Source organism: Manacus candei, unplaced genomic scaffold (genome assembly GCF_025592945.1).
Source record: "Manacus candei isolate 608988 ecotype Guabito, Panama unplaced genomic scaffold, ASM2559294v1 h1tg000151l, whole genome shotgun sequence".
Classification (NCBI taxonomy): Eukaryota; Metazoa; Chordata; class Aves; order Passeriformes; family Pipridae; genus Manacus; species Manacus candei.
Genome location: NW_026138199.1, coordinates 1,642,032 through 1,668,777, shown reverse-complemented (window position 1 = coordinate 1,668,777; position 26,746 = coordinate 1,642,032). Strand labels below are relative to the sequence as shown.

The 26,746-nt window shown below is 53.1% G+C and overlaps 1 protein-coding gene across 1 annotated transcript; it reads left to right on the top strand.

Moving 5' to 3' along the window:
• Positions 1 to 1,431: 1,431 nt before the first annotated feature.
• On the top strand, positions 1,432 to 7,090 carry LOC127463177 (endothelin-2-like). Its single transcript, XM_051772285.1, has 5 exons — positions 1,432 to 1,629; positions 1,893 to 2,025; positions 3,105 to 3,224; positions 3,950 to 4,054; positions 4,823 to 7,090. Exons 1-5 carry the CDS (start codon positions 1,572 to 1,574, stop codon positions 4,932 to 4,934), a joined length of 528 nt encoding a protein of 175 aa, XP_051628245.1. The 5' UTR covers positions 1,432 to 1,571; the 3' UTR covers positions 4,935 to 7,090.
• The last annotated feature ends 19,656 nt before the right edge of the window (positions 7,091 to 26,746 follow it).

The window sequence follows — 26,746 nt, the reverse complement described above, 5'->3', positions numbered from 1 at the left end:
ACTCCCTTTCCCCAGAAGCCTTGAAGAACATTTCTGGAAAGGGAAGTGCAGTGATTTGGCTTTTCTGACCTGCTCACAGGATTTACCCGGGATTTGGGATGCCTGGAGCTGGAACGGTGGCCCCAGGGGATTCTGGAAGCTGTGATCCATCCCTGTCGTGGTCAGGACCCAACATCTCTCTGGAGAACAGTTTCCTGCTCCTGCCTGACACACACGATGGGCCAGGTGAAGTGGCTTCGAGTGCCACCCCGTGCATGCCAGGAGATGACTCTATTTTACATGATTCGTGTGCTAAAAATGTGCAGATACAGTGTCAGAAGGTGCCTCGTGAATCCTGCAGCAAAATCAGACAGCGGGAGGACAGGTTTACTGCAAGAAATTTGAATTGCTCAACGTAGCAAAAGTCTTTGAATTGGTTTAGTGAAAAAAAAAAGAGAGAAAAAAGCGAGAGTGTCACTGAACAGCTGCATTTGCATGAGCTGAGTGACAACTCCGAGGAAATGTATCCGTTTACAATTTTACTAAAATAAAGTAAATTAAGAAATTTCAAGTAAAAACTTGAAATACATCTTGAATTCTGTCCTGTTTACTCAGTTTAATCCACCCCGGGAGGTGCCGTGGGGGCCGGGGTCAGTCCCCACGCGTGGGCAGGTGTTCGGGGGGATCCCACGGGGGCTCTGCCTGTGTGTGTGTCCTTCTGCCTTCACCTGCAGCTCCGGCCGCACTCGGGACCCCCTGGGGGTCCCACAGTCACCCCCCTCCGCATCCCCTCCCTGACACCCCCGGGACTCGTTCTCTCCAAGTCCCCCCGGGCGCTGCCCGGACACGAGGGGCGGGGGAGCCCACGCGTGTCCCTGCGGAGGGTGAGGAGGGCAGGGGGCTGTCGGTGTCCCCAGGGGTGGCTCAGTGCCCCCGGGGGGGTGTCGGTGTCCCCAGGGTGGGTCGGTGTCCCCAGTGGGTATCGGTATCCCCAGGGAATGTCGGTATCCCCAGGGAGTGTCAGTGTCCCCAGGGAGGTGTCGGTATCCCCGGGGGGTGTCGGTGTCCCCAGGGGTGGGTTGGTGTTCCCGGGGGATGTTGGTGTCCCTGAGGGGTGTCGGTGTCCCCAGTGGGTATCGGTGTCCCCAGGGATGGGTCGGTATCCCCAGGGAGTGTCGGTGTCCCGGGGGGTGTTGGTGTCCCCAGGGATGGGTCGGTATCCCCAGGGAGTGTCGGTGTCCCCAGTGGGTGTCGGTGTCCCCAGTGGGTATCGGTGTCCCCGGGGGGTATCGGTGTCCCCGGGGGGTATCGGTGTCCCCGGGGGTGTCGGTGTCCCGGGCCCGGCGGTTCCCGCGGCCGCTCCACGCGCGGGGCGGAGCGGCCGTGACGCGGCGGGACCGGGGCTATAAAGCACCTGCCGGGCGCCCCACGGCTCCAGACGCTGCGCGGCGGCTCCAGTGGAACAGCCGGGACGGGAGGAAAAGGAGGAAAACCCACGGAAGAGCCCCCAGAAGCCCCGGCTCAGCCCAGCCAAGCTCAGCCCAGCCAAGCTCAGCCCAGCCCAGCTCAGCCCAGCCCGCAGAGCCGCGGTGATGCCCCACCACCCCGCAGTGCTGCTGGCGCTCGCCCTCCTCGCCCTCCTGGAAGCCGGTGAGCCCCGGGCTGGAGGAGGATCGGTACCCGGGGAGCCCTGGGCTGGGGGAGCGGGGACAGGGGGGTCCGAGGGGGCTGCGGGGTGCGGGCGCTGCGCGGTGCCCTCGCTCCGGAGGAGCCGCCGGGGTTGTGCCGGTCCGGGATGAGCCGCAGCCTCATCCCGCCGAGCTGCGGGCACGGGCCCCGCGGAGGTGTGGCTGCGGACGGGACACACGGGCGGGCTCCGAGCCTGCGGCTCATCCCTCCCTCGTGTGCCGCAGGTCTGGGCCATCCCCCGCCAGAGTCCCACCTGGCCGCGCCCCCGAGGACCAAGCGATGTTCCTGCAACAGCTGGATGGATAAGGAATGCATTTACTTCTGTCACCTGGACATCATCTGGGTCAACACACCTGGGTAAGCACGAGCAGCTTTCGGAGTGGGGAGCTCTGGGGATGGACAGTGACTGTACCTTCTGCTGGAGGATGGGGGAAGGGTCCCACTGCTGGGAGGCTCCGGGAGCACCTGCTCGGGGGACACTGCGAGCTCAGCCTAGAAAGGGACAGGCTGTGCTTCTGCTCGGGAGGTTCAGTCTCACCCCCAGGGATCGGGGTGAAAGCACAGGGCGCTGCTGCCTCGCGGGCTCTGAGGTTTGTACCTCTGCAAGCCCGAATTAACACCAAGATGTTGTAGCTTCAAGTCAGAAAGTTGCTCTCCCCGCTCACAAACTGCAGCCCTGGCTGCTGCCTGCCAGTATTGTTAATGAGACAGTGGTGGGCTGGCACTAAGGGCCCGTGGCTGCCAAGTCCTGCCCTCAGGAATGTTAAAGCAGCTTTCCCAGCAGTTTCAGACCAATGGCCATCACACTGGAGCATAACACATGTGCTCAGGTGTGGTTATAATCGTGCTTGCTGACATGAAACTACAACTCGCTGCTTGCTCGGAGAAGAGTTGCAGTCACTGCCAATCCTGAACCCTCTGGGAGAGGAGATTGCCATCAGAGATGGAGCTGGGAATGTGCTAACAGCTCTGGGAGCACGCTGTGATCACAGAACCTCCTCTGGCCCCGAGATATCCTTGTACGATATCCCGTGTGTTAAACCCGCGGGGGAAGGAAGGCACTGACATCTCTGCCGGGCTGGGGCTGCCGGCCCGGGCCAGCCCTGCTCCTCCTGTGCTCTGGCACGCAGCTGAACTGCCCAGCCCATGCGGTAACCCTTGCACGGGCACCTGGGCTGCTGCAGGGAGAGGGAACTGCACTTCCAAGCCGGCACATCGTGGCAATCTCCCTGGGAGGGGTAGGGTGGGGAAAACAGGAGGTGGGAGAGGAGCTGCAGTTTAAAGGCTTAGACCTATCAGTGACCTTTTCACCTTCTGTCTACAGATGAGTCTTTTATTATCCTGGCACAGGCTTGGCTGCCTCCCAAGACCGTGCTGTAAACCTGTAGGCTAATAAAAAAGTTGGTGGCACGGCTGAATCCCTTTGTTTTTCCCAGGCACACGGCTCCCTACGGGCTGGGGAGCCCGCCCAGGCGGCGCAGGAGGTCACCGGGCAGGTGCCAGTGCTCGCACTCCAGGGACAACATCTGTGCCACCTTCTGCCAGGGGAAGCCTGGGTAAGTCAGGGGGTCCCCAGGGTGTCCCTGGGGGCTGTTTGGGGAGGGGGCAAGCAGACAGACAGCACTCAGGAGCTGGAGCATCTCCAGCTCCCTGGGGACGCTGCGAACGGCTGGAACTTTTCTAGTGGCTCTCACTGCCCTCCCAAGAGGCCCTGGCAGTGCCACCCGGGTGTTTTGGTTGTACAAAAGTCTCTTTCCTAGCTGATATAAAGCAATGTTACCTCCATCCCTCCTGCTGCCAGGGTGCTGGGTGTGCTGGGGGGGAGGCAGAGCTGGTAGAGTGGGAAGGCAGAGTTGGGAACAGGGGCAAGCAGAGGGTGTGGAGCTTTGGGACACCAGAGGAGCAGAGCAGGACTGCTGTGAGCTGGGACTCAGAAGCCAAATCTCCTCTGTGATCAGCTCTGTTTACACAGCACGTGGGGTCTCAGTTCTCTCCCTTCAGCAGCAGCACAGAGGGGTGTGTACACTGTGGGGAGGTGGGAGCAAAGGCATTGTAAAGATCTGTCATTAATTCCATAGCAAGGCAATAGTTAAAATCCCCAATCATTAAATGTGAATAGAGTGAGGTCTGACAGAAGGGAATAGCAGGAAAAGTGAGCCCTGAATAGCTCTCAAATAGCTGCAATTAACCCTTCAAGATCATGCATTCAGCTGTCTGTCACTGGGGCTCAGCACAGCCAGTCTGGATGTGGGTGGTTCATGAATCTCCTCTTGCTCATTAGGTACCTTCAGAGTCTGAAGCTCCCAGTGAGTTCTGGAGCATCAACGAGGTCCCCACAGAGTGGTGACATGAAGCCTCCCCATCATGGCCTACTGAGGGCTCTCAGGTGAGATGGCACTTAAACCCACCCTGAACATCCCTCATAAGCACTTGAAAGTCAGCAGCTGTGACCCCAGACTGCAGCTTCCACTTGGATTTGACAGGACTTCCTCCTCTTGTCTCCTTTAAATGAGAAGATGACTATTTCTGCTCTCTGTAGAATGGAGGGCTCAGAGCTGAGGGAGCCAGGGTTGCTTGTGACCTACCAGATCCAGAGGATTATTACATAAAATGTAATTCTTGATTGGAATAGGAAGTTCTGATATGGGACAGGCAGGTGGGTGATGTACCAGAAGGGGGGGGGGGGGTGTGGCATCAGGGAGGAATACAATTTATTGGGCAGCAACTTTGGACTGAAGAAAAGAGCTTTTCTCAGCTCACATCAGTGAGTTGTGGAATCGCTGCTGGAAGAAACCAGAGACTCCAGGAGTGTAAATGAGCTAAAGGGAGTTGGCAAATCAGTTAATTGTTGGCAGTTAAATCAGATGCAATGGGAACAGTGTCTGAAAGGCAGATGTGGGGAAGCATCACTTGGGTCATGCCCTGCTGCAGGACTCCTTGAATCCTCTGCCACTGATGGAAAGGGGATGTTGGGCTTGTTGGAATTCCTCTGTGGTTTAATAAAGCTGTGGCTGGAAATTCCCCCTCTGCCTTCCCCCATCTTCTGCCCCACAGTAAATCCTGGAGAAAGGTAGATACATGTCATAGTATGGGCTGTTTCTGAGCAGTGGGCAAATGGACTGGAGAGTGAAGATGGTGTCTCTTCTGTTCCCAGGGACCTTGCTGCCTCCAGCCTGCGCTCCGGGAAACACCCGCAGCGCTCCCGGAGGGACGCACAGCCAGCGGTTCTGCCTTGGAGGAAAAACATCTGGAAGAAGAAGAGATAAGAAACAGGTGCACACCAAGTTCACCAGAAGAGTTTGGAGTCCTGTGGGTGCCACCAGCTCCGCTGTCGGTAGTTAGAGCTGAAGGAAAGGCCGTGAGTGGAAGGGAAGGAGTGGAAGTGTCCGTGCTCCTGTCGCTGACCCAGCACTGCCTGTACTCCAGAGACTGTTGTAAAGGGAAAACTCTCTCTCTATACAGTCCTAGATGTGTTGTGGAGCTGAACTGTGCCTTTTTGGATCAGGCAAGGGTCTTACTGGAAGAGTACGAGCTTAACTCTGCTCTGGAGTGGCGGGCAGAGGGTGGAATCCCAGCCCGGGTGGTTCTGTGCAGTTCTGGATGTGCCAGCACTGAGCCCGTGTCTCCAGCCTGCTCTGCTCTGCCTTGGAGCTGGGGGTGAGCAGGGCCCAGCTCGGCCCCACTCAGAGCTGCTTTGGCTGGTCCTGGTGCTCAGGGATGAGCTGCCTCCAACCTGAGCCCAACTTTGCACTATTTTCTCTTGTCACAGTCGGTGCCTGTGAATGAGACTCCCAGGCTGAACCAGCTCCCAGTTTGTATTAAAAATATGGATAATGCAGAAGCCTGGAAGCCAACTGAGTGGTCAGTGGCACTCCCTGGCTGAGAAATTCACTGAAGGGAGTTTTCCCTGAGGTCCTTGAGGGGCTGTAGTTGAGGTGGAGGGTGGCTCACACCAGAGCCAGCACCAAATCCAAGCGTGACCCTGCCAGCAGGCCCGGGGTGGGGAGCTGAGGGGGAGCTGTGTCTGCAGGAGCCCCAGCAGAGCCAGAGGAGGGAGCCCTGCCCGGCCCGAGCTGCTGCTCTGGGTCAGCTCAGGGCTGAGAGTCCATCTCCTCTCCCTGGACGCTCCCTCGGTGGGGCAGGGCACTCCCAGCTCCCAGCCTGACATCCCAGCTTTGTTCCAGCTGTGCCTGGAAGGAGGGGCTGGAGGCAGAGAGGTGTGTGTGGGATGGGGAGATCCAAAGGCTTGCTTGCTGCTTTGCTTAGATCAGGGCTCTGAGGTGGGCTCTGTGTAATAAATACAGTGCATGGAGAGCAGGTCACTGTGGGAATTGGAACCTGGATCGGGAATGCAAAGGGCAGCCAGACAGGATGGATGTGGAAGGGAGGACTGGGAAGAAGAGGGGGTTGGAACCAGATGAACTTTAAGGTCCCTTCCAACCCAAACCTTCCTGTGATTCCGTAGGGGAGCACAGCCCTGTGTGCACAGAGAAAGGCTGGGATTGAAAGCCATGCCAGAGCCATGGAGCAAGACAGGAGGGAGAGGGGAATTTGGGAAAAACCCTGAGCCCAGGACCTAGAAACCAATCCTGCAGGCAAACACAGTCTCAAGGCTCTGGAGCTGTATCACAAATGCACTTTTCTTTGCCTGGGCAGATTAATTCCATTGGAAACAGAGGCTGCAGCTCTGGGCAGTGCAGGGGAATCACTACTCCTCTGGAACCACGGTTGGGTCCCTCTTGCTGCCCAATCCAGTATTACACAGGAGCATTTCTAAAGGCTGCTGGAAGTTGGTGGTGGACCAAAATCTGTGGCTGTTGCAAGTGTAGTCCCGTTGGACAGCAAAAATAATTCCTTGATTTTGCTCTAAGCCCTGGAGGGGGGGGAAAATGAGACCAACTGATTGTATCATAAACGAAACAGCAAATGAATCATTTGGTCCCCAAAGCTGCAGAGAATCTTTTTTATATTTGACTTTCTGAAGGTTGGAGTCGTTCTAAAAAAAAAAAAAATAAATCCTGAAAAGATTTGTTCCAGAGGAAACTTTGCACATGGTTTAATGTGAGCTGAGTAATTTAAAATAAAACTACTGCTGTTGAATACTATGTATCTCTCCTTGTGTGGATAATGTCTCATCCTTAAGTGACTTACTGCACACTTGCCATATGTAGCATCCTGAAATCTGTATATTTATTTAAATCTATTGATTTTTTTTTAGACAGTAATTTTCAAATTATAATTTGTAATAAATAATGACAAAAGTCAATATGATTTTTTCTTCCTTATTTGGTGGCTGGGGGGTGGTGGGCGAAGGGAGAGAAATCCAGATGGCCCAAAGCACCGGGAAAAGGGAGTGGCACAGCAGAGCTGGGTGGGAATGGAGAGGTTGGGAATGGTCCTGAGCAAATTTCAGCTCAAAGCGAATCCATCAGATTAAACATTCTTTAACTTAAACACCTTCCTCCTCTCTAGATGTCTATGGGGGTACTGAGACAAAGTTATCCCCAGGTTGTTGCACTTGGGGTTGTGGGTGCTCAGACCAGCTTGGATCTTCGTGCCAAGGGATCCTGGAAGTGTTTTCCCAAGGTTGAGCCCTTTGCCTCCCATGATCTTCCAGGCTCTGTGACCGTGGGTGTCACACAGGGACAGAGCACCCACGTCCCCTCCTGTGCCCCCCAGAGCTGACAGGGGCTGGTTGGGTTTGATGTTGTTATTTTTTGAGTAAGTGCAGTTAAAAAGCCATCAGTTAAAGGAGGGTTATGAAGATGCTGAAGGGTCTGGAGGGGCCCTGAGGAGCAGCTGAGGGCACTTGGTGTGTGCAGCTGGAGCAGAGCAGGCTGAGGGCAGAGCTCAGAGGGGGCTGCAGCTCCTCCCCAGGGGCAGCTCCGATCTCTGCTCTGGGGGAGCAGGGACAGCAGCCAGGGAACGGCTGGAGCTGTGTCAGGGCAGGCTCAGGGTGGATCTCAGGCAAAGGTTCTTCCCCCAGAGGCTGGTTGGGCACTGCCCAGGCTCCCCAGGGCAGTGGGCACAGCCCCAAGGCTGCCAGAGCTCCAGGAGGGTTTGGACAACGCTCTGAGGGCCAGGGTGGGATTGTTGGGGTGTCTGTGCAGGGCCAGGAGTTGGATGGATGATCTCTGTGTGTCCCTTCCAGCTCTGGATATTCCATGATTCCATAATTTCTCTGTTGGTTTCCAGGGCTTCCTGGCCAGCCCTGCAGCCCCCTCCTTCCCCACTGCCCTTCCTGGCTGAGCTGCATCTCCCCTGGCCCAGCCTCCACCCTGGGGCTGGGTGTGAAAAGCACATTCCTTCAGAGGTTCCTGTGACAGTAAGTCACTGTGTCTATGGATTTAATGACAAAGGTCCATGATCAGAAGGACCTTGAATTACAGGAAACAATGAAACACTGCAAATGTCCTCTATATAACACCTGAGGTGCAATCCTCCCCTCTTCTGCTCAGCCCAGCTCCAGGACAGGCCTGAGAATTTTGCCTGTTTTGGGTAATTCCCACGATGTCCTGCTTGGACTGATCTCAGGTGGTGTGAATGAGGAAGCTGAGGGGTTGTTGGACATTCATGCACTTCCCAGGAAAGATTTCCCCACTATCTGGAGTGTCTGTTGAACAAGCCTTGGGCTCAACCTATTATTTATCTTTCTTAAGGCACAAAGGAACTCTGACTTTGGTCAGCCCTTGGTCCCAGAGAATGAACATCCCTGTTTGGGGTGTGAGAAGCATCATATTTGCTGGAGGTAGGACCACAAAAAATACTCTTCAGCCTTTCTACAGTATGTGGGCTTGAAAAAAGACATCCAAACAGGGGGAGAGAAAATTGGAACTGATCATTGTGGGTGGGTTGTTGCTTTTTTGGGGCCCTAAGATCAACTAATAGTGAAAGATTTGACATGGGGATGAATGATGGAAAATCTTCCAAGGCAGGTTCCCCAAATTCCCGTGAGGAACCTTTGGACTCACTGGTGAGTTCCACAGGAGTCGACGTGTCTGGAAAACCAGCTTAAAAATGCCACGGGCCAGACATGCAGAAAACTCCCCCAGGGCCCTGATCCCAGAACCTCAGCTGAGCTCTGCCAGAGATGTTCTACAAAGCCCCTCAGTCCCACCAAGTGCTGAGGGACAACCTGAGCCTGGCAGGAGCTCCGTGGTGGTGCCTGGACTGATCCCAACATCTGTGCAAAGCCCAGCCCCTCGGGTGCAGCTTTAATTAGAAGCCCTAATTAGGTACCACCCGAGGGAAGAAGAGAAAGGAGATGCTGAAGAGCATCTTAATTAGGGTGAAAAGGGCTAAGAGAGGACTGTGCTTGTTCTCGAGGCTGCTGAATCCACTGACAGAGATTAGCTGAAGTAGGTTGAACGAGGCATGTATTATAAATTCTCACACCCAACAGGAAAGAACAGAATAATAAAACTTCATTGAAGAGGAAAATGCAGGAAATCAGGCAACCTCCAAAGCCAGTTCTAGGTATAAGTGACAGGGCACCTTTCCTAAGTTGCAGCTTTTTGATCAAATAGTCCTTTTTATGCTTGACAATGCTTTGAAAGTGGACCTCTTGTTCCCTGCATGTGACTCTGGAATTTTTTCAGGAGTCCTTGAAAAAAGCCCTTCCTAGATGGCCCACAGGCAGCAAACATCCCTTCTGCACCCTGGGACAACTCTGTCCTCATCAGGTAATCAATATTCTTTGGGATGGGGCTTCATTCCCTTCCCCTATTTGTTGAACTGGTGGGTTCTGCCTGGGAGAAGATGTGTTGACATAAAACACAAGGCTGGTTTGAGTGAGAGGTATTTGGGTGATGGCTTTTCAGGACCAGCCCTTAGATGCCTCCATGGAGAGAAGCAGCTGTCCAGGGCAGGTATCTGCTTTGGGAGGAGATTTTCTGCCCAGAATTTTATAATTTTGAGCTCTTTTGGTGTGGATCACTCTGTGGAAGAGCTGGGCCTTATGGAATCACAGGCTGAGAGAGCTGGGGCGTTCAGCCTGGAGAAGAGAAGGTTGTGTGGAGACCTCAGAGCACCTTCCAGTGTCTGAAGGGGCTCCAGGGAAGCCACAGAGGGACTTTTCATCAGAACTGCACTGACAGAACAAGGGGAAATGGCTTCAAACTGGAAGAGAAAGGTTTAGATTAGATGTTAGAGGTAAATTCTTCCCTGTGAGGGTGGGGAGGCCCTGGCACAGGTTGCCCAGAGCAGCTGTGGCTGCCCCTGAAATCCCTGGAAGTGTCCAAGACCAGGTTGGACGGGGCTTGGAGCAACCTGGGCTGGTGGGAGGTGTCCCTGCCCATGGCAGGGGGTGGAATGAGATGGTTTTAAGGTCCCTCCCGTCCCAAAGTGTTCTATGGATCTATGGTTCTGTGCAATAAGGCCCAAGGTGCAGCAGGAGGGGAGGGGACACTGAAGGGGACACTGAAGGGGTGCAGGGTCCTGCCTCACCCTGGGCCAGCAGCTGCTCCCTGTGCCTTTGCTTTGGGCACCTCTGGCCTGAGCTGCACGGGCAGGTCCCGCTGTGCCTGTGGAGTTGGATGTGCTCCAGCAGCACAGACCCTCCAGACAGCACTGGGGGCTCTGCAGCAGCTGAGCCTCTGTCCCAGGATTCCACCCCTCCCAGAGATCTGTCACTCCTGCACGGGACTAAAGCCAGAACTAAAGGCAGAGAGGCAGAGATTCTGCTGAAGGTCTTGTCCCTGGGAAATATCTCCTTGAGCTTGTGCTGGAAAACCAAGCTTAGAATCCCACAGTTCAATGGAGTGGGAGCTTCTCAGTGCCCTCCACCACCCAGAGGTTCTCCAGTCCCTTGGGCCAAGACTGGGGAACTCCCTGTGGTTTGGCTTCCACAGACTGTGGCAGGATCTGACACGTGTCCATGGGTAGTTTTAGCCAAGGAAATGGAGGCCTTGATGTGACTTCCGTGTTTAAAGTTGCCAAATTGTGTCTCTGGGTCCAGTTCCTTGGGTCTGAAGGTTGTTGTCTTTGGTTGCCTTGAGTTGGATGGAACAAGAAAAAAGTAGATCCACAGTGGATGTCAGCTCCAAAATCCACACCTTCTGCCAAAGGCTGGGAGGTGCCTGTGGTCAGTGCATCCCACATCTTCAGGATCTCCTGGCTGGGGGACAAGGAAAGCCACAGGCTCTTTGGATGTCATTCCCAGGTCTGGGCATCAGAGTAACCAACCACAGCCTGTCTTATCTGATCCAGGCACCAGTGAAGTGTGAAACACTGAATCTCTTCCATGAGAACAAGGTCTTGTTTAACCCTTAATCACTTCCTTTGCAAGGGATTGGTAGGAAAGCCAAGGCAGGTGGGGCTGGCATAGAACTGCTGGTGAAGGACATCTCCATCTGCCACACCTTCCTCTGGCACTGCCTGTGAGCCAGTCTGAGCCCTTTCCTCAGCCTCACACCTGCTCCTGGCTGAGCAGCTGGGTGTCTCTCACCTGTCTGACTTCTGGAAGACCTTGGGGGAGCCCTTCCAGCCACTCCCTTGTCCAAAGGGAACAGTTTGTTCCCCCCCAAAGCACTTCCCCATCAGGTTCTCCCGCAAAGGTGAGACAGTTCACTGACCCCCCTGGGGAAAGGCTGCTCCAAGTGCAGAGGTTGAACCTCATCCTGCCTTTCCCCCCCAGCACTGACTAAACCCCCATGGGAAAACTAAACTGGTAGAAATCCAACTCAAGAGAAGGGAGGAAAGATGTTTCTGATCATGTAGTGACTTCAGATGAGTCCAGAGCTGACAGATGAAGCCCCACGAGCAGCTAAACACGTGGCTGAGACTCTGGACTGTGGGAGCCACCAGGATCATTCTGCAGGTGGAATTTCCCATAGAAATGGCTTCCAGGGATTTTGGTTTCTCAGCCCCAGTAGAGGCAGGAGGGCAGAGCTTCCCTCCCTGTGAGAGGGGAGAGGCTGAGGCAGAAAACTGAGGTGGGCACAGTCACACAGTTAAAAATCGGGTTCCTTGTCCTGAACACAGGCCCAAGCCCCACTTGGCAATGAGCTCCAGGTAAGTATATCCTTGATCCCACAAGGAGTTTGGTGAGGCCTGGGAGGTGTGAGCACCCTCAGCAACACTCTGCCTGAGAAGGGAGCTGGAGCCTTCACCTCACCCTGCAGCCAGAGCAGAGCTGTGTCCCATCACTGCACAGGCCCCCTCTCCAGGAGCATGAGGCTCGTGGCTGCTTTTCCAGGCTCATAGTGTGGATTTGTTTGGAAGTGGTGCAGGTCATAGAGTCATGGAATCATAGAATCATGGAATGCCAGAACAGTTTGGGTTGGAAGGGATCTTAAAGCTCATTGTGTTCCCCCCCGCCATGGGCAGGGACACCTTCCACTAGCCCAGGTTGCTCCAAGCCCTGTCCAACCTGGCCTTGGACACTTCCAGGGATCCAGGGGCAGCCACAGCTTCTCTGGGCAACCTGCTCCCTCACAGGGAACAATTTCTCCCTCATATCTGATTTCTCAGGAAGAAGTTACCCTCCCTGTCACACTCTGCTCTGATCCATAGGGTCTGTGCTGCTGAGAGGAGGAGCACAGAGGGGAAAACTGCTTGTTTTCTGATTTAAACCAGCTCCCTGTCCCCAGCTGTGCTGGTGCCACTGGCTCAGCTCAATCCCCATTCCTGTGGTGCATGAGGAGCAGGCTGGGAGCACAGCTCAGTGCACAGTTGGTGTAGCCTGGAGCACAGGGATAAACACCTTGCTGAGCAGCTTTCCCTGGGAGTTAGTGGGAAAACACCTGAAGTGCTGCATTCCAGAGGAGAGGATGACAGGGCTGATCAGAAAGACTTTCATGAGCTCTGGGATCTCTTCTTGCCTGTGATGGGGCTGTTCTGGCAACAACCACAACCAGGAGGCCTCCCCACCCTCCCAGGGAAGGATTCCTTCCCAACATCCCACCTATCCCTGCTCTCTGGCAGTGGGAAGCCATTCCCTGTGTCCTGTCCCTCCATCCCTTGTCCCCAGTCCCTCTCCAGCTCTCCTGGAGCCCCTTTAGGCCCTGCAAGGGGCTCTGAGGGTATGTGCTGCTGAGACAAGGAGTACCCAGGGGAACAACCACAACCAGGAGTCCCTGAGAGCCCTCAGAGGCTGGAAAATCATCTCCCCTCTCCCTCCAAATGCAGGGACCTCCCTGCAGCACATCCATCCCTTTTATTAGGACCCTATTAGCCCATTATTTGCAATCTGTGTTAACCAGCCCAATAAGTCACGCTGATGGCTTTTTTAGTTTCACACATGTCATGAAAATATCCAAGACTTCATTTCAGCAGCGAGGCCATAACAGTTTAGACCAGATTTGAGATGGTGAATAGCCCTCTCCCTGGGGATTTGATGGCAAATCCAGGGGATGGCTCTGGGACTTTATTATTAAAAGAGAATAATCTCCCTCCAGCTCTGTTGGAGGGGGAGGAGGAGGGAGCACACATGGAGCAATTAAGAAAAATGTCTTTGACCTTCAGCAACTTAATCAGCTGCCAGTGTTCTTCCTAATAGTGTGCTAATGGTTAAGTTCTTCTGGATGCCATAAAAAGTGCTATAACTGGAGGCTACAATAAAGTGCTGATCAACCCATCAAGTGAGTCAATCCAAAAGTAATATCTGTCTTTGTAATGACTATAATAAAAGCCAAGCCAAAACCAGGGGATGACGCGAATGAAAATGCTGCTTAATTATGCTGGGCTGCAGTGCTGGCTGGATTTGCCACTTCTGCAAACTTGACATTGCCAGGAAAGCCAGACTTTATCTTTGTGTGGCAAGGACAGTCCTAAGAGGTTTGGACAGGTGACATCTCCATCCAAGCCAACTGGAGTTTTGGTGCAGAAAAGGGTGCTGGATTTGGGCTGGGGCTGTTCATCCCAGTGGGAACTGCACTGACAAGGGGCAGCAGGGAGGGGTGACTGTGGTTCCTTTGGTGAGAGGTTGAGGGGCTGAGAAGAGGAGAAAAGGTGTTTATAGATTTGAGGTGTCCTGGTGTTAGAGACAGCCTGAGATTTGATGCCTGGCAGTGGAACACGGGGAAGGTTCTCTGAACATCCAGCACAGCACCATGGAACGAGGCTGTGCTGGAAAGGGATGGATGCAACAGAGCACAAAACACCCCTGGCAGAGGGGGAAAGGCAGGGTGAATCTGAGCCCCTTCCTGGCACTGGGGATGGGGCTGAGGAGCTGGCAGAGGTTGGACACCGTCCCTGAGGGTTTGCCAGGAAGAAGGCAATGACCAAGTGCCCTTCAAAGGTTCCTCCCAGGTCACAGGAGCAGAGGGACTGCGGATCCTTCCCTGCCTGTTGCCTTGTCTGGAGATCCCTGAGAGCTGAGGGCGTTTGGCACCCCTGGACACTGCCCACCTCGTGCAGGAGGGAGCACAGCCCTCCCTGGGCTCTCCCTGACCCCCACCTTCTGTACAATTCTGTACAATGTGCCCTTTGCAAAGGCACAGGGGAGTGGGCAGGGAGTAAAATATCACTGGAATCCTCAATCTCCCTGCCTTGGGAACTGTCCTTCAGTCCCCAGGCAGCAGCAGGGTCGGATGGAGCACAGAGGGAGGCGGTGCCGGGGCAGAGGCACCTGCTGCTGGGATGGAAGGATGACAGGCCTTTTCCTACAAAACACAGCCACTGTTTTGGGATCCCTTTGAGCACAAAGCTGCTCTCCAGGATGCTGAGAAGCAGGAACCCAATTCACAGACCCAGCGTGGAGCTGGTGGAAAACACACCACAGCCTTTCAAGGAACCGTGAGCGGATTCCTCCCCCAGCAGCAAGGAAAACAGGATGCAGCCACATTCCTGCTCACATAGACAAGGCTCTCCACAGCAGCACAAACACATTTGCTGACTTCCAATTAAACCCTGGCTTTCTATCACCTTGCTGCTGATAAGGGTCTGATTAATGGAAGAATTGTCTTTTTCTTTTTTTTTCTTTTTTTGTTTTTTAATAGAGCCTCTGCTGTTAATTGTTTTTTCCCTCTCCCATTTCTCGTTTCAGAGGGGCTTTCGAGGAGGGCTGCTGATTGTGCTGGAAGTTGTATGGGAACACTTAGTCTCTTCCTGGTTTTGTTTCTGGGGCCAAGTGCTGCCACTGAGCCCGGCAGGTCCAATGGCCAAATCACCTCTGAGGATCACCAGAAAATGCTGCCCTTGTGCCTCCTGATAAACAGAGGCAGGTTCACGTGTTTGTCCAGGACACAGAAAGCGCCAGAACAACGATTTGGTGACTTTTTGCCAGTGTTGCTTCCTCTGGAGGGACGACTTCCCTCGTGTGCCTCAGGTGCGTAGCAACAGCTCGGAAAACAAAGGACAACCCTGGCAAGGAGGCACAAAAATATTATCCTGGGCCGAAGGGTGGGGCTTGGCTTTCCATGGAGCTGGGATCAGCCAGGCTTTCCATGGAGCTGGGATCAGCCAGGCTTTCCATGGAGCTGGGATCAGCCCCAATGCCATTTTCCATGGAGCTGGGATCAGCCCCAACACCAGCTTTCCATGGAGCTGGGATCAGCCACAATACCAGCTTTCCACCAGCCCCAGCGTGGGCTTTCCAGGGAGCTCAGGTGAGGAGTCAGGCCCTGCAGATCCCAGCTCAGGTGAGGAGTCAGGCCCTGCAGATCCTGGCTCCTTCAGAGCTGTCCCCAAGCCCCAGCAGGGACACTGGTACCTGGCCCCCAAGGTGCCCTCCCTGGGCAGTGCTGGAGCAGTTCAGCTCCACTGTCCCCATCCCTGGGGACACTCCCCAGGAGACAGAAAAGAAATGACTGATGGAGCAGAAGTGCCTCAGAGCTGGAGCTTCCCCCCAGCCTTGCCAGGGAGGGGAGCAGAGCCAAGAGCTCAGAGGGACAGGATGTGAAGGAGAGCAGCCCAATCGGGGCTGATAAAGCAAGTGGGAATTGTGAAGAGGGAAGGAATGAGCCAGTCTGGGCCAGGGGCTGGAATGGTCTGAGTTAAGGGGGACAGTGCTCAGCTCCAAAGCCCTGTGTGGGGCATAGCAGGGTGTTCTGCTGCTCTTGGGGCTGGTCTGACATGTAGGAAACCTTCAGAGCTCCCTGTGCTGCTGTGCCCACCTGGGCACCTGCTGCTGGGGACACACTGGCCATGAGCCAGCCCACACCATCCCATTTCCTCCAGCTGTGCCATCACAGAACCCCAGAATCCCAGGATATGCTGAGCTGGAAGGGCCCCCCAAGGATCATGGAGTCCAACCCTGAGCCCTGCACAGGCCCGGCCCCAAGAGTCACCCCCTGTGCCCCAGAGGATCAGTCAAACCCTCCTGCAGCTCTGGCAGCCTTGGGGCTGTGCCCACTGCCCTGGGGAGCCTGGGCAGTGCCCAACCAGCCTCTGGGGGAAGAACCTTTCCCTGAGACCCAACCTGCCCCACTGACTGTTCCCCTGGGTGTGCTCTTGGATAACTGACTGTCTTTCCTCAGACAGGGTGGCCTTTTCCTCTCCTCTTCTATTTCCACATTTCCCTGACTGAATCTTTCCACACTTTCCCTGCATATCTTTCCCCATCTCCATCCAATGGCTGTGGTCCCCTGCTCTTCCTTCCCCTTTATCTTCCCATGTTTTTGTTGTTATAACTGCACCAGGATAAATTCCATTTTCTTTCATCTTTTTCCTCTCCTCTTTTCCTTGTGCTTTCTATAGTAGGTGCGTTTTAAGCGAAAAGGAGGACAAGAGGGCAAGAAAAGGGATGAATGAGAGATGCCAAGATGTCAAGGAGAGGTGGAGCAAGGAAAGAGAAAGGAGCAGCAGGAAAGGGCATCTCAGTGTCAGCTCATGGTTATGGGGTGAGCAGCTGTCACGGGCTCTGTGTCCCTGTTGCTAAAGGCACCACCCCACAGGCACAGTCTCACCCCCAGGCCCAGTGGGAAGGAGCAGCTCACGTCCCACTGTTCAGGAGGCTCCTCCAGGGCACAGGGGCTGGTTCCAAACACCTCTAACATGGCTCTTTTCTGAGGTTTTTGGAATATCATGGTTTCTGTAGTGGTTTCCTGGGTCCTTGAAAGGAACCACGACAGGGAACAGGGGGAAATTCTCCAGCCTGGGCCAGACAAGGTGTCAAAGAGGGGTCCTGCTCAAATGGGTCCTTCCAAGCTCACAGTCTCTCACGTGTCACTGCAAAGGAAGGTGAGATTGGAGGAGAAATTTTGGAGATGATGGAGTGAATTGGCAAAGAGGACCCTTGGGCAGAGGGGTGGGTGTTGTGAGCGAATGGTTGGACAGTCAGATTGTGCCCCTTGAGTATTTGTTCCTTCCCAGAATGTTGTGTGATGTGGAAAACCTCAGGTGAAAGGTGTCAATACAAACACAAAGCACTTGTGTCCTAAATACAGAGGGGAGAGATCCCTCTTTGCTGCTGTGCTGGTTTAAAAGTTAACCAGCAGGGGGAATGAACCCAACTCAAAGGAGAGATTATAAGTCAGAATAACAATTTATTAAAATAATACAGTAAGTACAATAATACAAACAAACAATTGGTCTCAACCCACAAAAACCCAAATGTATAACCCAGTACCCTGGGGCCTGAACAAAGTGGTGTTCCTTGGGCCCTGTTTGAGTCCAAAATAAAGGGAGAGGGGAAGAACCTGCTGGTGGGAGAGCTGCTGCAGTCTGGCCAGAACTGGTGATCGCAGTCCAGTGGTGGTCTAAGTCTGGTTGAGAGCGATGAGATGCAGCCGTCCTCTGGATCCCACAAGTGGGTTGAAAAAATGTTCCAAAACTCCAAGATTATATATCCTCCAGTTCAGGCAGGAATGCTTGGTACTCCCCTCAGGGCGGGGAGTTCACAAAGGGTGTGAGGACAGAAACATCCTTCTATCTCACAGGCCTCTTAACACCTAGTTTATAGCCTGAGGAGTCAGGCTCTATGGGTAGAGGGTGCGAATAGTCTATTGACAACAATAGTCTAGTTTCTGGGAAATGACATGGAAGGCTATAGAATACAGTTTTGGGTTACACCCACCATGCTCTATGGGCAGAGGGTGCGAATAGTCTATTGACAACAATAGTCTAGTTTCTGGGAAATGACATGGAAGGCTATAGAATACAGTTTTGGGTTACACCCACCATGATGAACTGATCTCAGCTGTCCTAACTAGGACATTATCCACCCCTTATTCTATGCCATCCATGTCATGCCCAAATTAACCCTCTTTAAAAACTATATCCCTTTAAAACTATATACATCTATCTATCTATCTATCTATCTATATATATACAATGAAACATTACAGACCATTCTCACTCAAAATTAGGTCCCCTTGTGGTACACAACGTGTCTCCCCATCTTTTTGCATTACCCACCACGTGGAACCAGGTCCCTGAGCAAAAACAATCCCTCGGATGGGTTTGCCTTTGCTTGAGGTGGGACTAATCCAAACAGTCTTCCCTAACATTCCTCTCATATGTACCACGGGGACTTTATCTCCATCTACAGTATGCAAAAGTTCTGATTGGGCAGGGCCAGCTCGATTGATGGAACCTCGGGTGTTGACCAACCAGGTGGCCTTTGCTAAATGCAGCTCCCAGTGTTTGAGAGTCTCCCCACACAGTGCCTTCAGAGTGGTTTTCAGCAGTCCGTTGCACCACTCAACTTTTCCAGCAGCTGGTGCATGGTAGGGGATATGATACACCCACTCAATGCCGTGCTCTTTGGCCCAGGTGTCTACAAGGCCATTCTTGAAATGGGTCCCATTATCAGACTCAATTCTCTCCGGGGTGCCGTGTCGCCACAGGACTTGTTTTTCAAGGCCCAGGATGGTATTCCGGGCAGTGGCATGAGGCACGGGGTATGTCTCCAACCATCCAGTGCTTCCTTCTACCATGGTCAGTACGTAGTGCTTGCCTTGGCGGGTTTTGGGGAGCGTGATGTAGTCAACTTGCCAGGCTTCCCCATACCTGTACTTTGACCACCGTCCACCATACCATAGAGGCTTCACCCGCTTGGCCTGCTTGATGGCAGCACATGTCTCACAGTCATGGATGACCTGTGAGACAATGTCCTTGGTTAAGTCCACCCCTCGGTCACGAGCCCATCTGTATGTTGCATCTCTCCCCTGGTGACCGGAGGCGTCATGGGCCCATCGAGCCAGAAATAATTCTCCTTTGTGCTGCCAATCCAGATCTACCTGAGAGACTTTAATCCTGGCAGCTCGGTCCGCCTGCTCGTTGTTATGATGCTCCTCATTAGCCCGTTTCTTGCCTACATGAGCGTCTACGTGACGGACCTTCACACTCAGCTTCTCTACCCGGCCAGCGATGTCCCGCCACATCTCCGCCGCCCAGATGGGTTTCCCTTGGCGCTGCCAGTTGGCCTTTTTCCATCGCTCCAGCCATCCCCACAGAGCATTGGCCACCATCCATGAGTCAGTGTAGAGATAGAGTCTTGGCCACTTCTCTCGTTCAGCTATATCCAAAGCCAACTGAACGGCTTTAAGCTCTGCAAACTGACTTGACCCACCTTGTCCTTCGGTCGCTTCTGCAACTCGCCGTGTGGGACTCCATACAGCTGCCTTCCATTTTCGGTTTGTCCCTACAATGCGGCAGGAGCCATCCGTGAAGAGCACATATCGCCTTTCATCTGCTGGTAGCTTGTCATATGGTGGGGCCTCCTCAGCCCGTGTCACCTTCTCCTCCTCTTCTTCAGAGGATAGTCCGAAACTCTCACCTTCGGGCCAATTGGTGATAATTTCCAGAATCCCAGGGCGATTAGGATTCCCTATCCGGGTTCGCTGCGTGATCAGAGCGATCCACTTACTCCACGTGGCATCGGTGGCATGATGTGTGGAAGGAACTCTTCCCTTGAACATCCAGCCCAGCACTGGTAGTCGGGGTGCCAGGAGGAGCTGCGCTTCGGTGCCGATTACTTCTGAGGCAGCTCGAACTCCTTCATAGGCAGCCAGGATCTCTTTCTCAGTTGGTGTATAGCTGGCTTCAGATCCTTTGTATCCCCGACTCCAGAATCCCAGCGGTCGTCCTCGGGTCTCCCCAGGCACTTTCTGCCAGAGGCTCCAAGAAGGGCCATTCTCCCCGGCTGCGGTGTAGAGCACGTTCTTCACGTCCTGTCCTGTCCTTACTGGCCCAAGGGCTACCGCATGGGCAATCTCCTGTTTAATTTGTTCAAAGGCTTGTTGTTGTTCGGGGCCCCACTGGAAATCATTTTTCTTCCGTGTCACAAGGTAGAGAGGGCTTACAATCTGACTATACTCGGGGATATGCATCCTCCAAAAGCCCACAGCGCCTAGGAAAGCCTGTGTTTCCTTCTTGCTGGTTGGTGGGGACATGGCTGCTATTTTGTTAATCACCTCCATTGGAATTAGGCGGCGTCCATCTTGCCACTTCACTCCTAGGAACTGAATTTCCTGAGCAGGTCCCTTGACCTTACTCCGTTTAATGGCAAAACCGGCTCTTAGGAGAATCTGGATTATCTTCTCTCCTTTCTCGAAGACTTCGCCCGCTGTGTTCCCCCATACAATGATGTCATCAATGTACTGTAGGTGCTCTGGAGCCTCACCCTTTTCCAGTGCAGTCTGGATCAGTCCGTGGCAAATGCTGGGACTGTGTTTCCACCCCTGAGGCAGTCGATTCCAGGTGTACTGCACACCTCTCCAAGTGAAAGCAAATTGTGGCCTGCACTCCGCTGCCAAAGGAATGGAGAAAAAGGCATTGGCTATGTCAATGGTGGCATACCACTTGGCTTCCTTGGACTCCAGCTCGTACTGGAGCTCCAGCATGTCCGGCACAGCAGCACTCAGGGGTGGTGTGACTTCATTGAGTCCACGGTAATCCACCGTCAGCCTCCACTCTCCGCTGGACTTACGCACTGGCCATATAGGGCTATTAAAGGGTGAGCGAGTCTTGCTGACCACCCCCTGGGTCTCCAGTTCACGGATCATTCTATGTATAGGGGTCACAGAGTCTCGGTCGGTGCGGTATTGCCGACGGTGCACTGTTGCTGTGGCTATCGGTACCAATTGTTCTTCAACCTTCAGCAGTCCCACAGCAGAGGGGTCCTCTGAGAGACCAGGCAAGGTGTTCAACTGTCTAATTTCCTCCGTCTCCACAGCAGCTATGCCAAAAGCCCAACGAAGTCCTTTTGGGTCTTTGAAATACCCACTCCTCAGGTAATCTATGCCAAGGATACACGGGGCCTCTGGACCAGTCACGATGGGGTGTCTGTGCCATTCCTTCCCAGTCAGGCTCACTTCAGCTTCCAGTACAGTCAGCTGTTGGGATCCCCCTGTCACCCCAGAAATGGAGATGGATTCTGCCCCTACGTATCTTGATGGCATTAATGTACATTGTGCGCCAGTGTCCACTAAAGCCTTATATCTTTGTGGCTCTGATGTGCCAGGCCACCGAATCCACACAGTCCAATAGACTCGATTGTCCCTCTCCTCTACCTGGCTAGAGGCAGGGCACCCCTAGTCCTGGTCATGGTACTCATTGTGCTCTTCTTGTGGGTATGACCTGGAGGTCCCTTCAAGAGGATCAGACGTATCATCATTCCTGTACCGTCTGGAGTCTTGCCCACGAGAGACTGGAGCAACGTTTACCCTTGAAGAGTTCTTTATGGTATTTGTTCCTCTTTTCAGTTCACGTACCCGGGCTGCTAAGGAAGAGGTGGGTTTCCCATCCCACTTCCTCATATCTTCTCCATGCTCACGGAGGTAAAACCATAGATCGCCACGTGGAGTGTACCTTCTCTCCTTAGCTGGGGGACGCTGGCTCCTGATAGCAGAGACTCTTGTTCGTCCTGGCGAGATATGGAAAATCCCTTCCTTAATCTCTTCTCTTAGCTTCTGGTGTCCCTCTTCAATTTTCTCTTCCAGGTTTCGGACGTGTTCAGCCAGTTTGGTTTCCACAGATGAGACGTGGGCTCGTAATGGGGCGGTGACAGTGTCTTCATAAATCCTGAGTTTGCTAACCAATGCTCCCACCTTGTCCTCTCCCTCCCTCCATTGCAGCGTTGCTAAGTAGCGGGAATACATTTCTGGCCCGAGTCGTGCAAACTTTAACCACATTTGGGAGGTGCACTGTACGCCATCTGGACTCTTAGGGAATCTTTCATCCTCTGAAAAGATTATCTCCAGTACAGCTAACTCCCTTAAGCACCGGATACCTTGTTCCATCGTGTTCCACTGTCCTTGCTGTACGTGGAGGTCCTCCTTGCAAAGGTATCTCTCCCTCACACTGGACAACAGTCGCCGCCAGAGGCTGAGAGTTTCCTGCCTCCTTCCAATCCCCTGATCAATGACTACATCTCGAGACAGGGATCCCAGCTGTCTGGCTTCACTCCCATCTAGGATCGTATCGTTAGCTGCGGCATCCCAGATTCGGAGCAGCCAGGTCAGAATGGACTCGTTCGCCTGTCGTGTGAACTCTCTCCGGAGCTCACGTAGCTCACCCAGGGATAGGGACCGAGTGATTATTTCTGGCTCTGTCTCCTCCGGTGGATGTGAAGGTCCCGCCTCTTCGTCATCATTTGCTATGCGAACTGATTTAGTCTTTGATTTCCTTTTCTGGACAGGGGCGACTGCTATTGGTTTTGCTTGTTCTTCTGGCTCCTCGATGGTTTGTGTGGACACGGTGCTGGTTGGTTCATTTCTTTCTCCCTCTGACTCAGCTGTGGTTTGGGTGGACGTGGTGTCTGCGGATTTGGTCCTTCTCTCCTCGCCCTGACAGTGCTGTATCATGTCAAGCAGTGCCCGGTAGGCAGTGGCCAGGGCCCAGCAGGTTGCTGTGAGCTGGCCATCTCTGGAGCTGCCAGAGCATTTTTCCTTCACCAGTCTTATCATGCTAACAGGATCCTGCAGTTGTTCAGGGGTGAATTTCCAGGTCATTGGAGGAGAAAACTTTTCCAAATACTGGCTGATGGCCTCCCACTTCCCGTGCCATTCAGCATTATCTGCTCCCAGGGCAGGTGTCCAACCAACCTCCCTAAAAGGCACTTTTCTGACCCTAAACATGGTGTACACAGTACAGAGCAGACAGAGCAACACTAACAATAACATTATGCTGTCCTTAACATCAAAAGGGAACTCAATATTTTCAAAAACTGTTTTAGCAGGTCTGAAGGGGAAGAAGGAGGTGGGAGGCTGGAAACCATCCACCCCTGTTCCCCCAAAAAACTGGGTACGATTTTTAATGAGGCCCCAGAGGTAGCAACCCAAACCAGGACAGGCAAACAGGACTGAATACACATTTACAATGAAACTCATTGCTTCTGATGTTAGAATGACATAAACATAATATATTAATAAAACAATTTGGATCCCTCTCCCTGGTCTTAAAGAGAGCATCAAAACAGGCAAATAATACGCCATCTGTGGAAATATGAACAGGCTCAAATACAACATCCATGTGAGTGCATCAAACAACATGGTGATCAGGGAGTTTCTATATTCAAATAGACAAATGCTTCAAATGAAATTGTGATTCTGACTTCTCTCTCTCTGCCCCACGTTGGGCGCCAAAATGTGCTGGTTTAAAAGTTAACCAGCAGGGGGAATGAACCCAACTCAAAGGAGAGATTATAAGTCAGAATAACAATTTATTAAAATAATACAGTAAGTACAATAATACAAACAAACAATTGGTCTCAACCCACAAAAACCCAAATGTATAACCCAGTACCCTGGGGCCTGAACAAAGTGGTGTTCCTTGGGCCCTGTTTGAGTCCAAAATAAAGGGAGAGGGGAAGAACCTGCTGGTGGGAGAGCTGCTGCAGTCTGGCCAGAACTGGTGATCGCAGTCCAGTGGTGGTCTAAGTCTGGTTGAGAGCGATGAGATGCAGCCGTCCTCTGGATCCCACGAGTGGGTTGAAAAAATGTTCCAAAACTCCAAGATTATATATCCTCCAGTTCAGGCAGGAATGCTTGGTACTCCCCTCAGGGCGGGGAGTTCACAAAGGGTGTGAGGACAGAAACATCCTTCTATCTCACAGGCCTCTTAACACCTAGTTTATAGCCTGAGGAGTCAGGCTCTATGGGTAGAGGGTGCGAATAGTCTATTGACAACAATAGTCTAGTTTCTGGGAAATGACATGGAAGGCTATAGAATACAGTTTTGGGTTACACCCACCATGCTCTATGGGCAGAGGGTGCGAATAGTCTATTGACAACAATAGTCTAGTTTCTGGGAAATGACATGGAAGGCTATAGAATACAGTTTTGGGTTACACCCACCATGATGAACTGATCTCAGCTGTCCTAACTAGGACAGCTGCCCTGGGATTGCAGCAACTCTTAGACCAGACAGGGCAGGGAAAGGGAATCCCAGCATGGCCTGAAGTGCAGGAGCTTCCCACACACCTTGCCTTGGAGATGGGGGTGTTGTACTCCTGTGGGAACCATTCCCCGGGGAAAACAGGGGGCAAAGTGATCAGGGCAACCCTTTGCACCCTCCTCCTTCTGCCTTTCTCCTCAGCCACACCTCGAGTGGCTCTTGCAACTCTTGCTCTCGTTCTGACTTCTGAGAGAGGAGCTGGAGGGCTCCATGTGGCACGACTGAGGAGGTTTTGGGGCCACGACTCATGGTTTTGGGAAATGTATGAAAACTGGGGGGGGAAATGAAGTGCAGCTACTTAAATAAAGACAGTTCATTTGTTATAAAGAAATTTTAGTGACTGAGAGTGCACAGTTCAAATACTATTTTATTGGTCATATCCCTAGAGGGGTTAGTACAGTACTTTTTCACTTGGATCAGAAATGTAAAGGATCATGAAATTATTTCAGTGTAACACTGGCTTCAACATCTGGCTGAAGAATGTCAGTGGGTGGCTTTTGTAATGGCTTTTTTAACATTTTGGTGGTTTTTTTAATATTGAGCCAGAAATATCAGGTTTGAAGTGTTCTTTTCACCAGGGGGGCTGGAGTACATTGTGAAAAGAGCAGAGTCTCACATCACACTGTGAATGCAGGAGCTGGGCACGAAGGAAGACATCAAGGACAAGCTGTGACACCAATTGCTATATCTTGCTTTTGGGGAGGGATCCAGTTTCTGGATAGAAACCTGGAGCCTTGGTCTAACTGGGCACGGTGCCAGACTCTGCCCAGCGGTGCCCAGCGAGAGGATGAGGAGCAGTGGCCAGCAATTAAAACACAAGTTCCACCTCAGCAGGAGGAAGAACTTCTTTCCGTGGAGGTGGCAGAGCCTGGAGCAGCTGCCTGGGGAGGGTGTGAGGTCTCCCTGTCTGGAGACATCCCAAACCCCCCTGGACGTGTCCCTGTGTCCCCTGCTCCTGGTGACCCTGCTTGGGCAGGGGGAGGGACTGGGTGATCTCCAGGGATCCCTTCCAGCCCGAACAGTTCTGGAATTCTGGGGCAGCTGCTCATGTACATCTTGAAAAGAGCCCCGTTTTCCAGCCCTGTGAAGCCCTTCAGCCTGGGCTGTGGGTTTTGCCTCCCTGGGTGCCCAGTTTGCCAGGCTGGCTCTGCCCTCTCAGGGCAGTGGAGAGCAGGGAACATGGGCAAGTTTGAACAACCCCTGCACATCTGATGCTTCATTCAAGGGCTGCTCTCTCTGTGTCACCTTTGAATTTCAGCCAATTAGCCTCTAGAGCGTGAGTTAAACATTGCTGTTAATGTTAATGCAGGGTGTGCATGTTTGCATATTCCCAGCTTGCCTGCAGGCTTGGAATAACACTTGTCATGCAGGGAGGAGAAGGAGCAGCAGGGGCTGGAGATCTGGCAGTGGAGGGGAGAGGTTTTCTACCCAGCACAGGTGTCCAGACCCCCTTGAGATCCTTCTTACTCCCCTGAATTGCTAACCCTGTAGCTCTCTTCCTGCAGAACCCCTCGGAACTGGGTGGCAGCACAGAACATCATCCTGGTGTGTTTTCAACCTGCCCCCAGGAAGCCTCTGATAGGGAAGGAAAACAAGACAGGCCCTGTTGGTGCCTCTGCTGTCCTGGGCTGGGAAGAAGCCCCATGGGACTGGTACCAGTGATTTCTGCAGATCATTGCACACTGTGCAGCTCTCAGGCAAAGGCTGAAATGAACCTCTCTTCCCAGCATGTGGAAAAGCCTTCCATGGTTCCAATGGGGTGGGATAGGCAGTGGTGGGGGGGGTTGTAGCACGAGCAGGATGATTTACCTGTTTCCTCTGTGGGTCTCTGGGTGCTGGCCCAGCAGAAGGCATTCATTATCTGAGATGTTCAGGCTGCACTGCCTGAACAGGGGTGCAAATCCTGAGCCTGGTTTGGCACCTCAGTCCCAGACCCAGCAGAGTGGAGAGAGGCACCTTGGGTGGGGTGAGGGGTTCAGAGCCTGGGCTGGAGGAGATGCTCAGGTGGGGACTGAGTGACTGTTGAATGTGATCCAGGTCCAGGGCTGCAGAGACACCTCTGGAGGTGGATTTGGATCCTGAAAGGGATGCCTGTGGTTCTCTGCCCAGCCTGTGCCTGTCTCTGCTGCAGTGGGCCCCTCCTTGTGTCTTCTCCAGCAGCACAAACCCTGGTTAGGTCACTGACTGACAGGAGGAGCTGGGTCTCCAGACACTTCTCTGCTCCAAGATGCTTAAATCTACCTCTCCAAAGCTCCTGAACATCCATCTGGGAAATTTTCTAGGTGGAAGGGTTTTCCACCTCTCCTGTGAAGCTGGGACTTTGCTGGATTCAAGCACTGAGAGGTCCTGCTCCCAGGGTGAGGGGTGTGGGCACTGTAGGCTGCACAGCCCGGAGAACCAGGGACAGAGTTGCCTGTTCTCTGCTCCCCACAAGGCTTTGACATTTGGTCACAGAGATGCTGGTGGTCAAAGGCAGGAGGGGAGTAGGGAGACTTCCACCTGAGACCTTTTTCCTCTAGGAAATCTCAAGGGCCTATGATGAAGCAAAGCTTTCTTGGACCAAATTCCACGTTTCATAGAATCACAGACTCATTAAGGTTGGAAAAGATCTCCAAGATCATCAAGTCCAACCTTTGACTGAATCCCACCATGTCACTGAACCATATCATGAAGTGCCACTCATGGTTGGAACACTTCCAGGGATGGGGAGTCCCTGGGCAGCCTGTTCCAGGGAGTGCCAGGGAGTGCCTGCCCACCCCTTCAGGGAAGAAATTTTCCCTAACATCCAGCCTGAACCTCC

Bases quoted from the DNA above. Each gene is read 5' to 3' on its own strand.
- LOC127463177 (XM_051772285.1), top strand. From the start codon at position 1,572: ATGCCCCACCACCCCGCAGTGCTGCTGGCGCTCGCCCTCCTCGCCCTC. The intron at 3,225-3,949 runs GTAAGTCAGGGG...CTTGCTCATTAG, and splicing joins TTCTGCCAGGGGAAGCCTGG to GTACCTTCAGAGTCTGAAGC. The intron at 4,055-4,822 runs GTGAGATGGCAC...TTCTGTTCCCAG, and splicing joins GGCCTACTGAGGGCTCTCAG to GGACCTTGCTGCCTCCAGCC.